This window comes from Citrus clementina, unplaced genomic scaffold, assembly GCF_000493195.1.
Source record: "Citrus clementina cultivar Clemenules unplaced genomic scaffold, Citrus_clementina_v1.0 scaffold_8, whole genome shotgun sequence".
In the NCBI taxonomy this organism is placed as follows: Eukaryota; Viridiplantae; Streptophyta; class Magnoliopsida; order Sapindales; family Rutaceae; genus Citrus; species Citrus x clementina.
The window spans coordinates 4,574,850-4,594,348 of NW_006262022.1; the positions used below are offsets into that span (position 1 = coordinate 4,574,850).

The 19,499-nt window shown below is 39.5% G+C and overlaps 2 protein-coding genes across 2 annotated transcripts; one reads left to right on the top strand and one right to left on the bottom strand.

Moving 5' to 3' along the window:
• Window positions 1-7,147: 7,147 nt before the first annotated feature.
• On the top strand, window positions 7,148-7,933 carry LOC18034291. Its single transcript, XM_006423168.2, has 2 exons — window positions 7,148-7,236; window positions 7,417-7,933. The coding sequence occupies exons 1-2, from the start codon at window positions 7,192-7,194 to the stop codon at window positions 7,723-7,725; spliced, it is 354 nt and encodes a 117-aa protein (XP_006423231.1). The 5' UTR covers window positions 7,148-7,191; the 3' UTR covers window positions 7,726-7,933.
• An 8,945-nt stretch (window positions 7,934-16,878) lies between these two features.
• On the bottom strand, window positions 16,879-18,919 carry LOC112096269. The gene is made up of 5 exons (XM_024179691.1): window positions 18,115-18,919; window positions 17,556-18,040; window positions 17,231-17,471; window positions 17,093-17,142; window positions 16,879-17,013 (listed from the first exon to the last, which is right to left on the bottom strand). The coding sequence occupies exons 1-5, from the start codon at window positions 18,917-18,919 to the stop codon at window positions 16,879-16,881; spliced, it is 1,716 nt and encodes a 571-aa protein (XP_024035459.1).
• Window positions 18,920-19,499: the final 580 nt, after the last annotated feature.

A 19,499-nucleotide genomic window follows, 5' to 3' on the forward strand; every position in this document is an offset into this window, starting at 1 on the left:
AAAATATGTTGTAGGATGGTGATTTTATCAAGAATGATTTTTAAAAAAATTTACCAAATATCAAAATTAACTTTTAGCTTTTTAAATAGCTCAAAAGTAATTTCAAACAAGCTCTTAAAATTGATAAAATGAACTCTCTTTAAATATTATCACCCAAAATAGGAGAGTGGAGAAAATAAGTAATAGGTAATAAATATATGAACGATTAAGGGTTGTTATGAATTTTACCAACAAGGCGTGTCTCATAAATTCAAAGATCTCTTAATAAAAAGGAGACATATGATCATCTAAGTAAGAGCTGAAGGGCCACTTGGGCTTGTAGCCCATTGGTGAACTATTGCCCTCAAAGTTAAGCATGACTATGTGGGCAGTGGTTCGAGTCCCCACGGACTCAACCTCCCTCAATTAAACATAATTGTGTGGAGACTTCTTATAACGTCTTTCTCCCTTGCGAAATGCGAGTGGAGTAGAGACATCCATCCTCCGTGAGGGGTATTTGGATGGGCATGTACTTCATAGAATAAAAATGTAATAATATAAGTCTCATGTATATAATCCCTCCTCCGTGAGGGATATTTGGATGGGCATGTATTTCATAAAATAAAAATGTAATAATATAAGTCTCATGTATATATATGATTGTAAATATCAGTATAATGACCTGCTGTCATAGCAGTTGTATATATCTCTGTGTAATACAGTAACCTGATGCTTAATCGGTTCAAAAAAAAAAAGTAAGAGCTGAAGGAAGAAAATAAAATAACTCAATGAAAAAGAGGATGACTTCAATCTATTCACAACAAACTCAAGAAACTCAAGAAGTGAAAAAAGATCATCTCGCACAAATAGCCTTAACAAAGTAAGGACAAAATCCAATAAAAAATAAACAAGACTCCTATAAAAAAAAAAGAAAAAGAAATCTAGTAAAATATGAATATCATTTTATTATTAGTATGAAGATGATATTGAATATTTCTCGCTCTCCCATGAAGAGGAGGAGGGAAGAAAGTTCTGACGGCTAGAGTTTTTTTTTTCCTTTTCTTTCGAATTATATTTTTAATACTGATATATATGTTATATTTAGAACTATAATAATATCTTTATGATGTATTTATAATTTGAATGCGGGTTGGGTGCTAGCTCACTATAGCTTTTACGACTAGATTTGTCCGAGAGAAAAAGAGTGCGACAGAAAGATAAATTTGTCTATCCAAAGATGTATCCATTTGTCCTTACCTTACTTACCGACTAGACTTAAATTAATCTATTTGAATCTAGATGTGGACCAAAATCTTAAGTCATAATGGCGAGCAAGATTTGATTATATATATCTGGAGACCTCTCTTATGTCGGCCTAAAAGATTTTATCAGTAAAATAAACGTGTATTCATTGTACAAAACAGACTCCTTTTGACAAATCACTTTCATTTAAAACAATTAATTATTTTTCTAGCTGACGTGATTAACAGATTAATAAGCAAATAATATTGTCTGTGCTCTGTATATGCCGCCACAGTGGCCTAATCTGAGCTGCACCTCAATTCAAATGGACACTAAAATGTGATATCGACCAAATGACTCTCTTCTGTTAATTAATTTCCAATCCGTACTGTAATTATTAACTATAAAATGACATGTAGTAAATCATAAAATATACCTAATGGTGGGTTGTCAGCTAACCCTTTAATAGAAAATCTGACCATTTGCAGGGCAGCAACCGGTATGGCTGAGTCACAGTTTCTTAATCAAATCTTAATTAATATATTAAGCACTGCAACTTCGCCGAGAATTAGCATTAAAAAACAAAAACAAAACAAAACAAAAACGAAGAAGCAGGTCATGTGGAAATTTACTTCAAAAGAGCCGGGAGCAGACCTCGAAGTAAAATTTCGGAGAGCTAAATTCAAACTTTAACTATTAATAAGGGATTAATTTTAGAATATTTTTTCATTTATAGCTGCGGTATATTTGCCAGAAATTTTGGAATTTTGCTAGTAGCTGTAGTAATTTTAATTTGGAAATTTAATTGATATGGGAATTTTAATTGATAATTGAGACTACTGTTACAAATAAAAAATAAACTAAAACAACAATTAACAAATAGAAATCAAAGAGTAGGGTCTAAACTTTATCAAACTTTAAAAAAGTTATTTGCTACTTTGTCATAATGAAATAGCAATTAACAAAATAAATATCAAACAATTAAGTTACTTTGATTTTATTTCACAAAATATAAAACTATATTTTCATCGTATATATAAATTAGTTGGGCCAAGCCAAATCATTATTTTTATTTTCATCCTATATATAAAGTTTAAAAATTAGTTGGGTAAGAGCCAAGTCATTATTTCTATTTTCATGCTATATATAAAATTTAGAAATTAGTTGGGTAAGAGCCAAATCATTATTTCTATTTTCATGCTATATATAAAATTTAGAAATTAGTTGGGTAAGAGCCAAATTGAGATTTCTTTAAATCATGCAAGTGCCATGGCCTCTTCTAGTCTTACGCACCCTCCGCCCCAAAAAAGAGCAACTAAACAAACTAATGAATGCACTAAATTAAATAAATAAAATTGCACTAATTAATTGTTAAATTATTATTGACTTATTATATTAGCACCGATATAAAAATGATTCTCTGTTTCTATAGTTGGAGGTTCAAGTCTTATCATGTGAAGATCTTTCCCAAGTCTCATATTTTTTTCTATGTCGAGGTGCATGTTTATATGGTCCTACACACTAATATTTTAAAGAAAAATCCTAATACAAAATTGAGACAACTATTACTGATAACGTCTATTTCGTACATAGGGAAAATTGCTTAATAATAAAGACTCAACGATGTTGCCATCGGGATGCCAACACACATAAAGAAACAGAGACCTAACACAAAAGACATTATCTTATCTACACTTGGACGATAATTATTGTATTGGACTTTTCTCTCAATATAAAGTGAAGGACTTGAGATGGTTCACTTGTTAATATCAGAATCAACGAGAATGATAGTTACTATGGAGCTACTTTAATTTTGGGTCAGCAAAAATTAAAATGTATCAACTGAGAAAAGCTTACACGATTAATGCACAAAGAAATGTTCCGAAACCAAACTCCACTAAAATCTTACATAAAAACTTTGAATCCGCAGATTACAGTTGTCACCACTTTCATAGAAAAATTAAGCATCAATCACAATCATTATCACAACATTTGATGAAACTTTTTTTTTTTCATTTTTTCCTCCTTCTCTCTCTTTGGGTTGACAATGTGAATGGACATTGCAATTGCCGACGAAAATCTAATAAAAGTACTGATGATATATTTTTGCACCGCAAACAGGCGACATTAGCACCAATTTCGTGGACCAAAATTAGTCAATCTCTTGACAATAATACCAACCCCACATAAGAAACATTGTGACTTATTTTTTCATAAAAGCTCAAAATAAGATAAATTAGCAAGTTGCTAATGATGATTTTCTTTCTTTTGCACTTAGGAGTAATAACTAATTTGTAAATAATTAGTGATTTATTACATTTAAGAATATAGTTTCCTTTTGACGGATCTACAATTTATTTCACACCTTTAATGCTTGGGAAGCAGCTTAGACATTTTAGTTTAGACTTTAGAGAATCCTAAGCATAAAAATTAAAATCATTTGTCACTTGAATATCTGGAAATTTTTTGATAATCTTGATGTCTTTTACATTGTCCAACAACGAATACGTTACAAGAATGAAAAAGTGGATTTTGAATTAATTAATTAGGATATGTTCGAAAATATGAATACAACATAGCACACTATGTTAGTATCGTCATTAATTAGATTATTACTTTCTATTCCATTTTTCATTTAATTCGTGCATAAAAGCTATCCTTAAAGAATTTTACATAAGTGAAGAATGATGATATTTTCGTGAGAGCGTATGTACAATTGCTTAGTTAGCATATACAAATATATAGATTATATTGAACTGATGTGGTACATGGTATAACATAATTTATTGATAGATGTTATATAATTAATACATTAATTATGAATAATAAAGTTAATCGATACCTAACACTATACAATTTTTCAATTAATTATATACCACATGCTACACAAATACTATGAAATAATGACCCGAAGATCACGTGATATTGTCTCCTTAATTTTTAACTTTATGTCTATTATAAAGCACTACAAAATAATGTCATGCGTATATTTAGTCACTATATCATCATTTCTATTAGAATAAGTATATCCGATGCATAAAAGAAAATATGAATAGGTACATTTAGTCACTATATCATCATTTCTATCAGAATAGGTATATATAGTCGCTATATCATCACTATATCTTTTGTATATTTTCTTTTATTCAATGAAAGCTAAGCTTTACTATAAAAAAAAAAAACGGTATATCCGATGCATGCACTGACGCACAAAAAAGTTGACCTAATCAGACAAGGCCAATGTAGTGCCACGTTAATCATAACACAAGCAAGCAGGGGAACATCAATCAAAATGAAAAGGAAGACTCAAAAGAATTTAATTTAGAAAAAGAACACATACAAGATACAACATGCATGAATGCAATATTGCAATTGGACAACAATACAAATTCTTTTGACAAGTACAACTACACTTATATTATAATATTATTAATTCAATATTTTTATTACAATGCTGCACATTTCAAGTTGACTTTGGAGAAAGAGCCAACAATTTCTTCTGTAGCTAGCAATCCAAAATCTAATATATCTTTTGAGTTGTATGTATATGAATTTTCAACTCTCTCTGAGTCTCAGCTACTCCACTTCGCAAACTTTTCAACTTCTGCACGTTGTTTTCTTTATTAGTCAGCAGATAATCAAAATGGAATCATTCAATATGCAATAGTGGATTGAATTTTAATCTTTCAAAATAAGAATATATATTTTTATTTAAAATCAAAGTTTGACTACTAATAAGTGAATAAATGATATATCATGTTAAAGGTACGTGTAGCTCACAGGATGTGAATGAATGATTTTTAAATAATTTTATTTAGTTAGTTATCTAAATATAAATCTTAAAAGAGATAAGCCCCTAAAATACTGAATTTTTGGGCATTTTCCACTTTCTATCTTTGAAAACAAAATCATATATGCTATAGATACAAGTGGGATAAGAGTTGACATGTTAGTGGAAACAAAAGAATGGAGACGTATCTTGCATTTTCCTCTTGGAGAATGAGATTTGGTGGCTTATTTTATTTACCTGTTTATTTATTTTTAGTGATGTGTAAAGGTCAACTTCTCACTATTGTGGTGCCCTTTATTTTTTGCGTTCATATGTCATCTTTACTTCAATTATTGTCATTATTTTTAAGTTATTAGGAAACATCAATTTATTTTGTAAGATTATCAAGAAGTGCTGTATATGCTAAAAGATTATCAAGTGAGGACCTTGATCGTGCTAAATGCAAGAAGTACAAGTGTGTTTTTACTATTGTGTATGGTTAAGATTCCACTATTTATATATTATTATTTAATAACCATTAATTACATATGTCCTCTTATGTTGCCCAAAATAAAATTAGTTCTACGCCTAGATGATTAAGATCAACATAGAATCCAAGTTCCGGTTAGATCCAGATGATTCCAAAGGCTCAGTACTATAATGTACTTTTATTTTTTAAAATTTTCCTTTTTTTTTTCCGGGTATCTTCTCCTTAAGTCAACTTTAAACTCAATGATCCCTATTTTATTCTCTTGAATTAATTAATAAGCTGTCCAGTACAAAACAAAGAAACATCAATTACTAAATAAAATGCGAGTGTTGACAAGGGTGTCTGTCAAACTATTCATCATGTAAATCCTCCGTTGTTAATTGAAATAAGCCAATGTCAAGCATAAGTCCAAATGTCCAATGGACGTTTACCTTTTCATTTCTTTATAAAAATCATTTATATGTCTCTGTTCCTGACCAATGCATGTGTCAAACAATATTGTTATATATATATAAATACGTACATACAAACCAATATTTTTTTTTATTGCCTCTTCTTTCAAATATGATTTTTAAATTGACTTTTTTTTTGACTATTTAAGTCAAACTTATAGAATTGCTTCCAATGAAATACAATTTCATGAATAATTGTATAAATTATATAACTAATGAAATGATTAAGAATAAGGTTCTTCAGTGCTTGAAAGTTGAAACGTTTCTGGAAAAGGCTGGAGCCTGGACAAGACTTAGCTGATCAGTTGTTCTCTGTGGTTGTAGTTTTAAAATTATTTCTAATACAAAGACATCCACTGAACCTGGGATTGGCTCATTTTGGTTTGAGGTTTTGTGGTTTTAATTAATTCACAGTTGTTGTGAAATATAATCATCACCAGTAGGGTCAGCTTACGCTAAATAGCTCCAATGTTATATCTCACTGGCTTTTATTTTTATTTTCTTAACGTGAAAAATTTGGAAAATAATTTGTATAGGCCGGTCCTACTATTTCAGTACTTGATAGAGTAATGAGTCCAATTATGAGACCCGCAAATTTTTATTAATATAAAATTTTAGAGAGTCCTAATATGGGATCCACTAATGGTCGTATACTGAAATCCATTGCTCTGTAAGTGACAGAAAACTAATGACTAGTCTTGCTGAGGTGGTAGAACTGACTTATATAAATTTCTTTGATTTAGAAGCCTGTTTAATCAGAATTACATGAAAATACTTCCTAATTCAAATATATATCAAAACCATTATGTGATCCAAATATGACAAGAATCAAGTCTATTGCGCATATAAATATAGAAAATGAATCCCAAGATATCTAATGATTATTATAAAATTAAGCTGAAATATAACGCACACTTCCAAATGGGTTATTAGTTCCAAGTTCTGGGCTCCAGCCTCCAGGCACAATGTGGCTTTAGATCACAAGTTTGCAGCCAATGATCCTTATCATGCGCCACCGACCATGAAGTCATCACCGAGCAGCATTTGTATTAGTATGCAATTCTTTATTAACTTTGACTTTTGGATATTTTAATAAAAACAAATAAATAAATTCAACAAATTAAATATAATAATCACCTTCTTTTGTCTTCGTACTTGGCTCTATAAATGGAAAGCGTCCGTGTTTGAATAGCACAATGAAAAAAAAATAAGAGAAAGTAGCTACCAAAATAAAAATTTCTGTAAAAATTAGCAGAGACATGAAGTCCATCTTTGCTTCTTCCATTATCATCTCTCTTCTTTTGGTAAGCATTAATTTCATATACAACTTAACAACATCAAACAACCTTATGTAAACTTTCACTATTTTGTTGTTTCTTCATTAAGCACTTATCAGTAACAAACATCATTCAACTTTATGAAATTTTCTAAATCATTAAGCTTTTTTTTCTTCTTCTTCTTCTTCTTCTCTTTGTAATACGCAGTTTGCTAGCCTCGGCTATGCAAGAAAGGAACCAGGGGACTACTGGAAGAGCATCATGAAAGACAAACCGATGCCAAAGGCACTGAAGGACCTTTTTCCTCAAGCTGATGAAAGGATGGTCAAAATGGATCATTTTGTTAAGGATTTTGATCGTAAGTCTAGTTCTGTTAGTATTATCTATCACCGCCGTTCGGAGCCGGAGACAGAGAAGCAGAAGCATCAGGAAGATAAGTCCTTGAAGACAGAGCCGAAATTTCCTTCGGCATATTCTCAGGAAGCGAAAGAAAATTCAAATCAATTACATAACTAGAAAGCATAAAAAAGAGGGCTATTGTATTAAAAAAATTAGCTGGCTTAATTAATTTGTTCTTCAATATACATGAAGTACTGTGCTCAATGTTCAGTCAAAGATGCAAGATAGTGAAACTCTGTAGAAATTAATGCTGTAAGCTACTAAGGTTGGTTAATCGTGAATAAAATCTTTAAGTACAGTCATTCAGGTCCTTGTGCTTAACAAAATTAGTTAGTTTGTTTTTATTTTTTTTAATTTTTTGGCTTCCGGAATAGTTCTGTTGACTGTGAATATACTTCTGAAATCACCTGCGTTCGATAAAAGGATCACCTAGTTATTCAGACTTTTTTTTTTTTTAATTAAGAAATGTTGACTTGTTTTATTTGCATGCCCTATAATATTAACATAATTATAGGGATATATATATTTTAATTCATTTCCTTTCTTGGGTGGTTACAAATAGCCCTATAATTAAAAAAAAATACATATATTCCTATAATTATGTTAAACAAATCTCTAGAATCATGGAGTAAATATGGACATAAAGTGAATTTCCCCCAAAAAAAAAAATGCATCCGTATACTTATAACTTACATATGGACATAAAGTGAGGTAAGAATCAAGGCTCGAAATACAGAAAATAAAATTGGTATTGGTTAAGTGAAAAATATATATTAGAATATAAAAAAAATTAAATAGAGGATAAAAATATTCCCTACAAGATAAAAAATTTTCTTGTCCTTTGTGTCTTTTTTACTTCTTTTTTTTTTAGCCTAAAAAACTTGTGGTCATTTTCATACGCCCAAAATCATCATGTTGATGGGCTTGTTTCAGATTTTCGGATCAACATCTCGTGGGCTTACCAGAATTTATGTTAGGCTGAAGATATTTTTACTTAGTACGTGTAATCACACCGCATCAATAATAATTTACAGTTGACTCCTTATTGTTCGTATGAAATTCAAATTAATAATTAATTTCACAATTAAACGAAGCTCAATACTTTTCCTCTGGTCACTTAATTCCAACGCTTTTGAGGGTAATGTGGTATACTTTAGTTGAGAAAATCTTAATGGTTAAAGATATTTAAGAAACCTAAGTGACAAAAGAAAATTATAGTCATAGACTCATGGAAGATTTAATTAATTGATTGTCCAAACTACCAATCTATTTGAATTTTAGGTAAACAATAAGGGTCTTTTCATAAACTATCCCATTAGTTAGTGTAATTATTAAAAAAAAAAAGGCCGGGGACTCGGGGGTGGGGAATGTGACTTACGCCGAGCATTGCTCCTTTTTAATTGGTTATTTATAATGGGTGTATCCTGATCGTTAGTGATTGATTAAAATATATACATAATAAGAAGTGAGTCCAAAAGCAGTAATGCTTTAAGAATTTTTCGAGATGTTAATGAACGTTGTAAAATCTGAAATTTTCGTTTAAAGACCTATTATTATTATTATTATTATTATTATTATTATTATTATTATTATTATTATTATTATTATTATTACTACTACTACTATTACTATTATTTTTCTCCATTCATGTGAGTGGAGTTCAAGCCTCAATCGACTTATTTTCAGCATAAAAAATTTTATTAATTCAATTAGTTGGCATCACCAACAAATTGTTACTCTTAATTTCTAAGAGATGTTGAGTAAATAAAAGCACCAGGTCGGCCATGCAACTATTTCCGCCCCGGCATGGATCACCTCAGCCAAATGGTATGAGCAGAATACGGGGATAAACATGAGCCAACCAGAGACGAGTACCGGCCAGGGTAATATACCGACCAGAGTCATATACCGAGCCGATACCAATCCCCCAAAAAGCGGGAACACGATCCCACAGAATCACGGTAGTTGCGCTTTTCCCAGAACCGTTGCGAGAGACGCGCCATCCCACGTTTGCCTACAATGTAGCAGTTAAAGTCCCATGAGGGGCTGCCACTACCCGAGAAAGAGGGGGATGAAGGGTAAATGGAAACGTGGGACAGCGGCTATAAAAGAAGAAGAAATCGATGAAGAAAGGGACAGAAAAATTGAGAGAGGGAAAACCCTGCCAAATTGCAACCAGGCCATTTTCTTACAAATTTCGAATAAATTAGAAACCATTCTTGAATCCAAATTGAACTGTTTTCCCGTAAACATCTTGTGCTAACTTAGGCATCGGAGGGTTTACGCCGGCAAAACCACCGGCGTCTTTGATCCGTTTTTGGTGAACGCAGGTCTAGTAAGAGAAAGGAGGGTAATTCCAACCTCAGTGGTTCGAGCAACAGTTGATAACGTAAACGTTGGTGAAAGAATCTGGTCGGTCCAAGGGCAAGCAGATTTCAGCATCAACATTTTGGCGCCGTCTGTGGGGAGCTGGATAAAAAGCTACCTCTGAATTAGCAGTTACCGGAGAAGCAGCGAACGATTAGACATGGATGTGCCGAGGAATGATACTTTGAGGGAGGATAACGAAAGTGTGGAGACAATCACTCTCCGGGAAATTGCAAATGAAGCCCGGGAGAGAGTGATGCAAGATTGATTGGAGCGGATGGAGAAACAAATGGAGACTCTTGTGACCATACTGTATGAGTTGAGGGATGAGCGGAGAAGGGATTGTGAAACCCCCGTGGGGAGAGACGATGTTGGAGCAGAATCCAGCCTCCGGAGACGTAGAGTCGAGAAAATCCCTCCGCCGGCAGACCAACCTAATGGGGTGCATCCCCACAGAAGCACTGGTCAGATTCCAGGAGAACGGGTAGATGAAGGGAGGGATCAACCTCGCCCCAGACGGATACTGGAAACGGATGGCCGATGGGCCAGTGTTGATGAAGGAGAGCTCAGACAGAGGCTGCAGAATGCCGAGCAGGAGCGAGATCAGATAGCTGTGCGTGATCCTGACCGTGCTGTAGAAATGAAGGGAGAGGTGCGCAGATTAGCGCGAGTGATAGAGGAGATACAGGGCAAGAGGAAGCCCCCGAGCTGGAGGATAATGTTAGATGAAGAATCTCCACTATCAACTAAGATAATGGGTACTGTAATCCCAAGAGATTTCCGCTTCCCCGACCTCAAATATTCCGGGCGAAGTGATCCACTGGTGCTTATTGAACGTTTTAACGACATGACGGGTGTTCAGGGGTTAACACCAGCTCAGAGGTGTAGGGGTGTTCCCATTGACACTGGAGGGACGAGCCCGAGAATGGTATCGCAAGCTGTCACGAGGAAGTATCAGAGGGTATGAGCAGATGTGCCAAGAGCTGGCCGAACAGTTCCGAGGAGCAGTGGCCCCAGAGGATGATATGATGGAACTAATGGGGATGAAGCAGGAGGAACAAGAACCCCTTCGAGATTTTGTAAAGCGATACCACCGAGCCGCGCTTGATTTGGGAGCTTTCAATTACCCGCAGGCGTTGAGGGGATTAAAGGAGGGTGTGAGGATAGGCTGGCTATGGTATAACCTGAGAAGCCCCCTGGTGCAAAATTATTCAGCAGGGTATGAGCAGGCAAAGAGAGACATCGAAATCGAAGAAGAAAAATCGGCAAGGATAAAGAATGAACAGCTGGAGGAGCTGAGACGAAAGGAAAGGAGAACCCCAAGTGGGAGCGGATCGGGAAAGCGAGCTGGGGAGTCCTCAATGATTGGTGCAGTATCAGCTCAGTCTCGCCCTTACCCCATGGCTCAGAGACCGCAACAGGTCCAACACAATCGGGCTCAGCCCCCGCGCCCCCCATTCCTGGAGCGGCAACGAGAATTCCGGCAGTTGGCTAATCACCCTTATCATAACGCTCCCAGAGCATTACACGCAGCCAACCCCAGAACGGGGCGATCAGGTCAGCTACCTTCAATATCCGCTCGGGACGATATTCATGATAGCCGAGCAGTCCAGCTGATTGACCAGAGCTCAGCGTACGGACAATACATCCCATTAAAAGTCCCGATGGAGGAGTTATACGAGAGAATCGAGGGACGAGGCCTGCTATACCCTCCAGCCCCCATAACAAAACCTGCTCATCGACGGGATAAGAGCAGATTCTACAAATTCCACAACACTCACGGTCACACTGTCAGCCAATGTCGTGACTTAAAGATTCAGGTGGAGGATTTGGTGAGAAACCGATATTTGGATGAATATGTAGATTGGGTGTTCCCCGTCATTGAATCATAGTATACGCTGGATGAAGGAGCCGAGAGGGCCTGGAACGTGAACATCCGACTATCCGTGTGATAGCAGGAGGGCCAACATTGGCTGGGGATTCGAACAGGGCGCGGAAGAACTATGAGAGATATGCCATGACCAGCAAGGAGTGCTTTTTAATTTGCCGGCAGCCAAGAAGGTAAAAGTGCGGCAAGTTCCCATTATGTGGACAGATGACGATGAAGAGGGTATTTCATATCCTCATGAGGATGCACTGGTGATTAAGGCAACGGTGGCTGGTACAGAATTGCGACGAATATTGGTAGACACGGGCAGCTCGGTTGACATCCTGTTTAAGTCGGCCCTGGATGATATGGGAATTGCAGACTTGAAATTGGAACAGACAAATACATCCTTAAAATGATTTGGAGGGGGACGGTTAACTCCCATGGGGATCATCGAACTCCCGATTACTGTGGGGACAAAGCCGTTTGAAAGAACGATGATGCTGAATTTTATCGTGGTAGAGGAAAGAAGCCTTTACCAGATGATACTGGGGAGACCGTTCATGAAGATAAGCCACTGCGTTATATCCACGCATTACTTGGCACTGAAGTACAGAGTAAATGGAGTGGTTGACGTAGTAAAAGGCGACCAGAGGATGGCAAGGAGCTGTTATGCTACAGCAGCAAAGGAAACACTACAGGTTACTTCTCTAGATAACCGAGAAGATTCTAAAAAGGGTCGCCAAGAACCTGTTGAGAAGCTAGAAGAGATTGTGGTAAGCAAAAGCAACCCGAGCAGAGTGGTTAAGATCGGATCAGGATTGATCGGGGCAGTAAAAGGCGAGCTGGTAAAATGCCTACAGTCTCATGCAGATATATTCTCCTGGTCTCACGAGGACATGCCAGGAATTGATCGCGGAGTAGCGTGCCACAAGTTGGCAATCAAGAAGAGGGCTAGGCCGGTGAGGCAGAAGAGGAGATGCTTTAACCAGGAAAGATACGAGGCCATAAACGTCGAGGTGGAGAAGCTGCTAAAAGCAGGGTTTATAAGAGAGGCCAAGTACCCGGAGTGAATTTCCAATGTAGTACTGGTAAAGAAGGCCAACGGAAAATGGAGAATGTGTGTGGATTTCACAGATATTAATAAAGCATGCCCGAAGGACAGTTTTCCCCTACCAAAGATAGATCAATTGGTGGACTCAACAGCGGGTCACAGTTTGCTCAACTTCATGGATGCCTTTTCGAGATACAACCAGATACCCATGGACGAGAATGATGAGGAAAACACCACCTTTATAACTAACATGAGTTTGTTTTGCTACATGGTGATGCCTTTTGGCCTGAAAAATACAGGAGCTACCTATCAAAGATTGGTGAACAAGATCTTCAAGCCCTTGATCGGTCATACTATGGAGGTATATGTGGACGACATGATCACAAAGTCCAAAGAACCGAGGGATCACGTGAAGCACTTGAAAGAAACCTTTGAATTGCCGAGGAAGTATGAAATGAAGCTAAACCTGGAGAAATGTGCATTTGCAGTCAGCTTGGGCAAAATTTTGGGATTCCTGGTGAGCCACCGAGGGATCGAGGCCAACCCAGAAAAAATATGGGCGGTAACAGAAATGAGATCCCCACGAACAGTTAAGGAGGTGCAGAGCCTTACAGGAAAATTGGCAGCATTGAACCGATTCATCTCACGGGCCACAGATAAATGCCACCCTCTCTTTCAAACCATAAAGAAAGGGAAGAAGATGGACTGGACATCAGAATGTGAAGAGGCGTTTGGGCAGCTGAAGGAGTATCTGGCCCATGCCCTGTTACTATCAACTCCGAGAGAAGGTGACTAGCTGTTTTTGTACTTGGCAATCTCAAAATGGGCTACCAGCTCAGTGTTAGTCTGAGAAGAAGAAGGGAAGCAGCACCCCGTGTATTACACTAGTAAAGCCCTGGTAGACGCAGAAACCAGGTACCTATTGATGGAGCAATGAGCACTGTCTTTAATAACGGCAGCACGAAAAATGCGACTATATTTTCAGGCCCACTTGATAATTGTGATGACTGACCAGCCCCTTCGGCAAATGCTCCAAAAACCAGATGCATCAGGGCGGTTAGTGAAGTGGTCCGTGGAGCTGAGCGAATTCGACCTATCCTACAGGCCCCGAGGAGCAATCAAGGCCCAAGCCCTAGCTGATTTTATGGTTGATCGTGTTGAACAAGGGGAAGAGGTCCAAGAGGAACAACCAGCAGAACAGGAGGATCTAAAGGGGGTATGGCTGGTAATGGTTGATGGGTCACGTAGTGAACAAAGATCCGGGGCAGGAGTTATAATACGAAGCCTAGAAGGTGTCGAGGTATCCTATGCTGTAAAGTTCGAGTTCCAACTTACGAACAACCAAGCTGAATATGAGGCCTTCATTACTGGGCTCGGTCTTGCACATGCACTACGGGCAGAAAGGGTAGAAACCCGAGCAGATTCCCAGCTAGTATGTAACCAGCTCAGCGATCAATTCCAAGTAAGGGAAGAGAAATTGAGACTTTATTTGAAGAAGGCGAAGCAAATGGTTGAACTCTTCAATGAGGTGGAGGTGAAGCAGATATACCGGAATGAAAATTACCGAGTTGACATGTTGGCTAGGATGGCTGCAACTGTAGATCCCAAATTACCTAAGTCAGTTCCACTAGAGGTGAGAACCTCGCCGAGTATAGGAGAGGAAGTAGAGGTAATGAGAGTAAGCACTGAAGAATCCTGGATGGACCCGATTCTTGCGTACATCAGCGATGGCGTTTTACCGAAGGACAAAAGGCAAGCAAGAAAGTTAAAATGCCGAGCAGCGAGGTACGCACTACTCGATGGGGTGTTCTACCGCCGAGGATTCACTTTGCCCCTTTTGCGATGTTTGGATGATGAGGAGGCAGATTATGTACTAAGGGAGATTCATGAAGGAATATGTGGCAATCACTCGGGAGCAAGAACTTTAGCCTTCAAGGCACTCCGGCAAGGATACTTCTGGCCAACCATGCACCAGGATGCAAAAAAGATGGTAAAGAACTATAAAACATGCCAACGCTTCTCTGAGGTTCCTGCACAACCCCCAGAAAAGCTGACCACAATGACATCCCCATGGCCTTTTGCCCAATGGGGAATCGACCTGATCGGTCCATTACCTAAGGGCCGAGGAGCGGCAACACATGCGATTGTGGCAATAGACTACTTCACCAAGTGGGTAGAGGTGGGAGTCCTCAGCCAAATTACGGAGAGAAAGACGACAAATTTTATTTGGAAGAATATCATCTGCAGGTACGGGATCCCCTATGTCATCATTACAGACAATGGGAGACAATTTGACAACAACAATTTCAGAGAATTTTGCCGGAACTTGGGGGTGGACCTGAAGTTCTGTACCCCCGCACATCCCCAGGCAAACGGGCAAGTGGAAGCAGCCAACAAAGTGATAAAGAAACTCCTGAAGACTAGACTGGGAGAGAAGAAGGGAGCTTGGGTTGACGAGCTACCAGGGGTATTGTGGGCTTACCGGACAACTCACAAAACTGCTACAGGGGAAACCCTGTTTGCTTTAGCTTTTGGTCATGAGGCGGTAGTCCCAGTAGAAATCGGAATAGGAACACACAGGACGGAATACTTCAATGAGGAGCAAAATGAGGAACAAATTTGCTTGAGCCTGGACCTGCTGGAAGAGAAAAGAGAAGGGGTTTCGCAGAAAGTGGCCCAGTGTCAGCAAAGGGTTATGCGTTATTACAACCAGAACGTACGCATGAGGCAATTCCGAGCTGGGGATTGGGTACTGAGGGAGGTGAATCAAAACACTAGGGATCCCAACTTTGGTGCTCTTGGCCCAAAATTGGAAGGCCCGTATAGGGTGATACGAGCGACGGGACCAGGAGCTTATAAGTTAGCATACCCAGATGGACGAGACGTGAAGATGTCGTGGAACGCTGAGCACTTAAAGAAGTATTTCCAGTAAGCAAAGTGCTCTACTAAATCTTCATTTTGATAAGTTATATCTGTCAAATGCATGGTGGCTTAGTGCACATGCATATATTCTGTATTTCTGTAACGCATTCAAATTTCAATAAAGATGAATTCAGCATGAAATCCCCCGGCTAATAAGCCCATTAGAAAATTCTGCTAAGGCAAGTAAGTGCCTGCTTCTGCTCGGTCAACGAAAGGCCAGCAGCTAATTTTACGAAAATTCTACTAAGGCAAATAAGTGCCTGCTTCTGTTCGGTCAACGAAAGACCAGCAGCTAATTCTACGAAAATTCTACTAAGGCAAGTAAGTGCCTGCTTCTGCTCGGTCAACGAAAGATCAGCAGCTAATTTTACGAAAATTCTACTAAGGCAAGTAAGTGCCTGCTTCTGATCGGTCAACGAAAGACCAGCAGTTAATTCTACGAAAATTCTGCTAAGGCAAGTAAGTGCCTGCTTCTGCTCGGTCAACGAAAGACCAGCAGCTAATTCTATGAAAATTCTGCTAAGGCAAGTAAGTGCCTGCTTCTGCTCGGTCAACGAAAGACCAGCAGCTAATTCTACGAAAATTCTACTAAGGCAAGTAAGTGCCTGCTTCTGCTCGGTCAACGAAAGACCAGCAGTTAATTCTACGAAAATTCTACTAAGGCAAGAAAGTGCCAGCTTCTGCTCGGTCAACGAAAGACCAGTAGGCAATTTTACGAAATTTCACCAAGGCAAGTAAGTACCTGTTCCTGCTCGGTCAACGAAAGACCAGCAGATGATTCCATGAAATTCGACTAAGGCAAATAAGTGCCTGCTCCTGCTCGGTCACCGAAGACCAGCAGGCAATTTTGCGAAAATTTTACTAAGGCAAACGGATACCTATTCCTGCTCGGTCCACTAAAGAACCAGCGGGCAAAATCAGATAAATTGTCAAGTTAATTTGCAGAAGCAATCCATGAGCAAAAACCAGACAAGAAAGCCAATAGAGAGCACTTAAAAATTTATAAACGTTCAAATATTTACAAAGCAAATGAAAATCTAGATTCTTTACAAAAATAGACCTAAGGATTAGGAGGGTCAACGGCTTCAGCAGGTGAAGGATCAACTATCTCAACAGGTGGAAGATCAGCAATACCGGGAGGAGGAGGCACGGACCCTTGTCCCACTTCAAAAACACGTTCCCCAGCTTCTCCCTCCTGCCCCCCATCTAAAGGAGCCTCCACATGATCCTGCTCACCCTACTCCTTATCTGCCTGGCTGATCTCCACCATATACCACTGCACTCCAGCCTCCAGCTTGCTCATGTTTAGCTCGGGATATTCTTCCTTAAGCACAGACATGATGCACTTATAGGAGAAAGCAACCCTAGAGTCATACTCGGCATCTAGCAATCGTCCGCATCAGCGGATTTGCCTTTCTCCTCAGCCAGCTGCTCACTCAGGGATTTGATCTCTCCCTCAAGGGCGGTCCTCAAAGTATCTCTTTCACTTTGAGTAACCTGAAGGTCAGACTTCAGGCCACCCAATTCACCCTCAAGTTTGGAGGAAGTAGACTCAGCAACCGCAACCTTCTCCTCCAGCTCCGTAATCTGCTTGTTCAGCTCAGCCAGCTTCTCCTTTGAGCGATTAGCAGATTCAGCTTTCTTCCTCAACTCCTAATTGTCAGCTTGAAGCTTCATCTCATGGCGCGCGGACCCGATCTTGTAGCACGAAACCATGGTGGCCAGCCTGAAGGATACTCTTTGAACAGAAGCAGCTAACTCGGAGAGGTTCATACTCTCGATGTCCTTCACCATCTTGGGCCCCACCGATTTTTTATAATCCTTCTGATACGGGCTCAGGTAGTCACCTTGATCCCGAGATGGTAGAGGAGAAGATCGGTCCCCAGACTGGAAGCTGACCTCTGGACTCTTGTCGGAAGTCTTCTCCCCACCACTCTTATGGGGTGGAGGAGGGGGCAGAGCAGGAACAGGAGCCTTGGAAGGACCGACGCTGGTCTTCTTTGGAGGAGGAGGAGGGTTGCTGGAGCTGCTTGCAGCCCGACCATGCTTCTTGCTCATCGCGCTAAGGATCTTGTTATCCATTCCAGCAGCAATGTCTACCAAGCCTGAACCGACCAAGTTTGTTGGCGACAGGAGGTCTTGGCAAGTAGACGCGTTCACCAGAGTAGTTTCCACCTGAAGCAAAGGTCGGTCTTCAAGGTCCTTAACCAAACCCCAAGATTCTGAAAAAACAAACAAGGTTAAAGAACCCAATAAGTGGCAATCTTGATTAAGGATATAGGCAAAAATGAACGACCTGGGGTGACAAACTGCGTTGGAAGGTAAATATCCCCACCAAGCGACCGGACTGCTGGACACCAGTTCCCTCCTGCAAAGAAGAATTTGTTCTTCCAATTCTTACATGAAGAAGGGAACCCAGTGATCGGTTTCCTCTTTGCAGAACTGGACATGAAGTAGTACCAGCCCGCCTCCTTTGGGCTGCTCCGCAACTGGTACAGATGCTTCACTTCAACAAGGGAAGGCTCATTCGACCCGCACCTCTCCCACAGCACAAACATAGCCGAGAGAACCCTCAACCCGTTTGGGTGTAGCTGACCTGGGGTCAGGTGCATCGTCACATACCCCCGCGGAGGCTGACTAGGAACATCACCCTTCTTAGAGACTACAAGGAGAACCTCCTCAGGAATGTCATAAAGATTCCTAAGCTTAAATAGATCAGTTTGGGTGGTGGCACATGCAATGTAATCGATTGGATAAGAATCCGCCTCCACCCTGTGGCCAAGGTTTCGTTTATGAGGAGGTCGGCTGGGCTCGGAACTGCTTCCCTCACCATCACCCACTTCTTCAGGGATCCCTACCCCACCAGAATTGTGGTTCTCACCAGAGCCCGACGCAGGTCCACCTCTATTCCCTACAAGCTCTAGTTCGGGGGAGGGAGAAACAGCCAAGGGGCGCGGGTACTCAAGGGTATCCCTGCCATGGGAGGGGCCTACACTACTAGAGGGACGTAAAAAATCGGTAGGTATTGACAAGTTAAGGTCTGAATCCCCTGTTTCTTCGTCACTCTCATCGACAATTAACCTCCTTTTCTGATTTGACATATCGGAATCCCAAAAGAAAACAAAGAAAACTCGAGTATACAGACACAAAAAAGGCAACACAAAACCCAATCAACAACAACCAGAGAAGAAGTTTAAAGCAATACCTGGATTGAACTGGCACGGATAGCGCGGCCGTGATAGAGAAAAAACCCAACAAGTGGATACTCCGGACACGAGAGGTGTGAGCAAAGTTCAGAGAGGGGGTTAGTTAACGACGGAGAGATGAATAACAAAATGATGATGATTTAAGTCTAGGGATTTGAAACGAAAAGGGAAAAATGAAAGCATTTAAGTGATGGGGACGCCAGCTCACTCACCGCATATCGAGGACAGATAGTCCATCGTTTCAAATTTCAAATACGAAGAGTCTGGAGATGCCACGTCACTAACCGTTACCAGAGGCCAGGCCGGATGCAGGCCCAAATATGCAATGGACATACACATTTAGGCCCATGCTCATGTCGGATTCTCCCCAGAAGAAAAATGGTACCTCACGTCCCAGTAATCAGAAGACCAGATGAAAAGATCCCGGGGTGGTAAGATTTGACTATCAGTTTCTACTCTAAACTCATTTCACTCG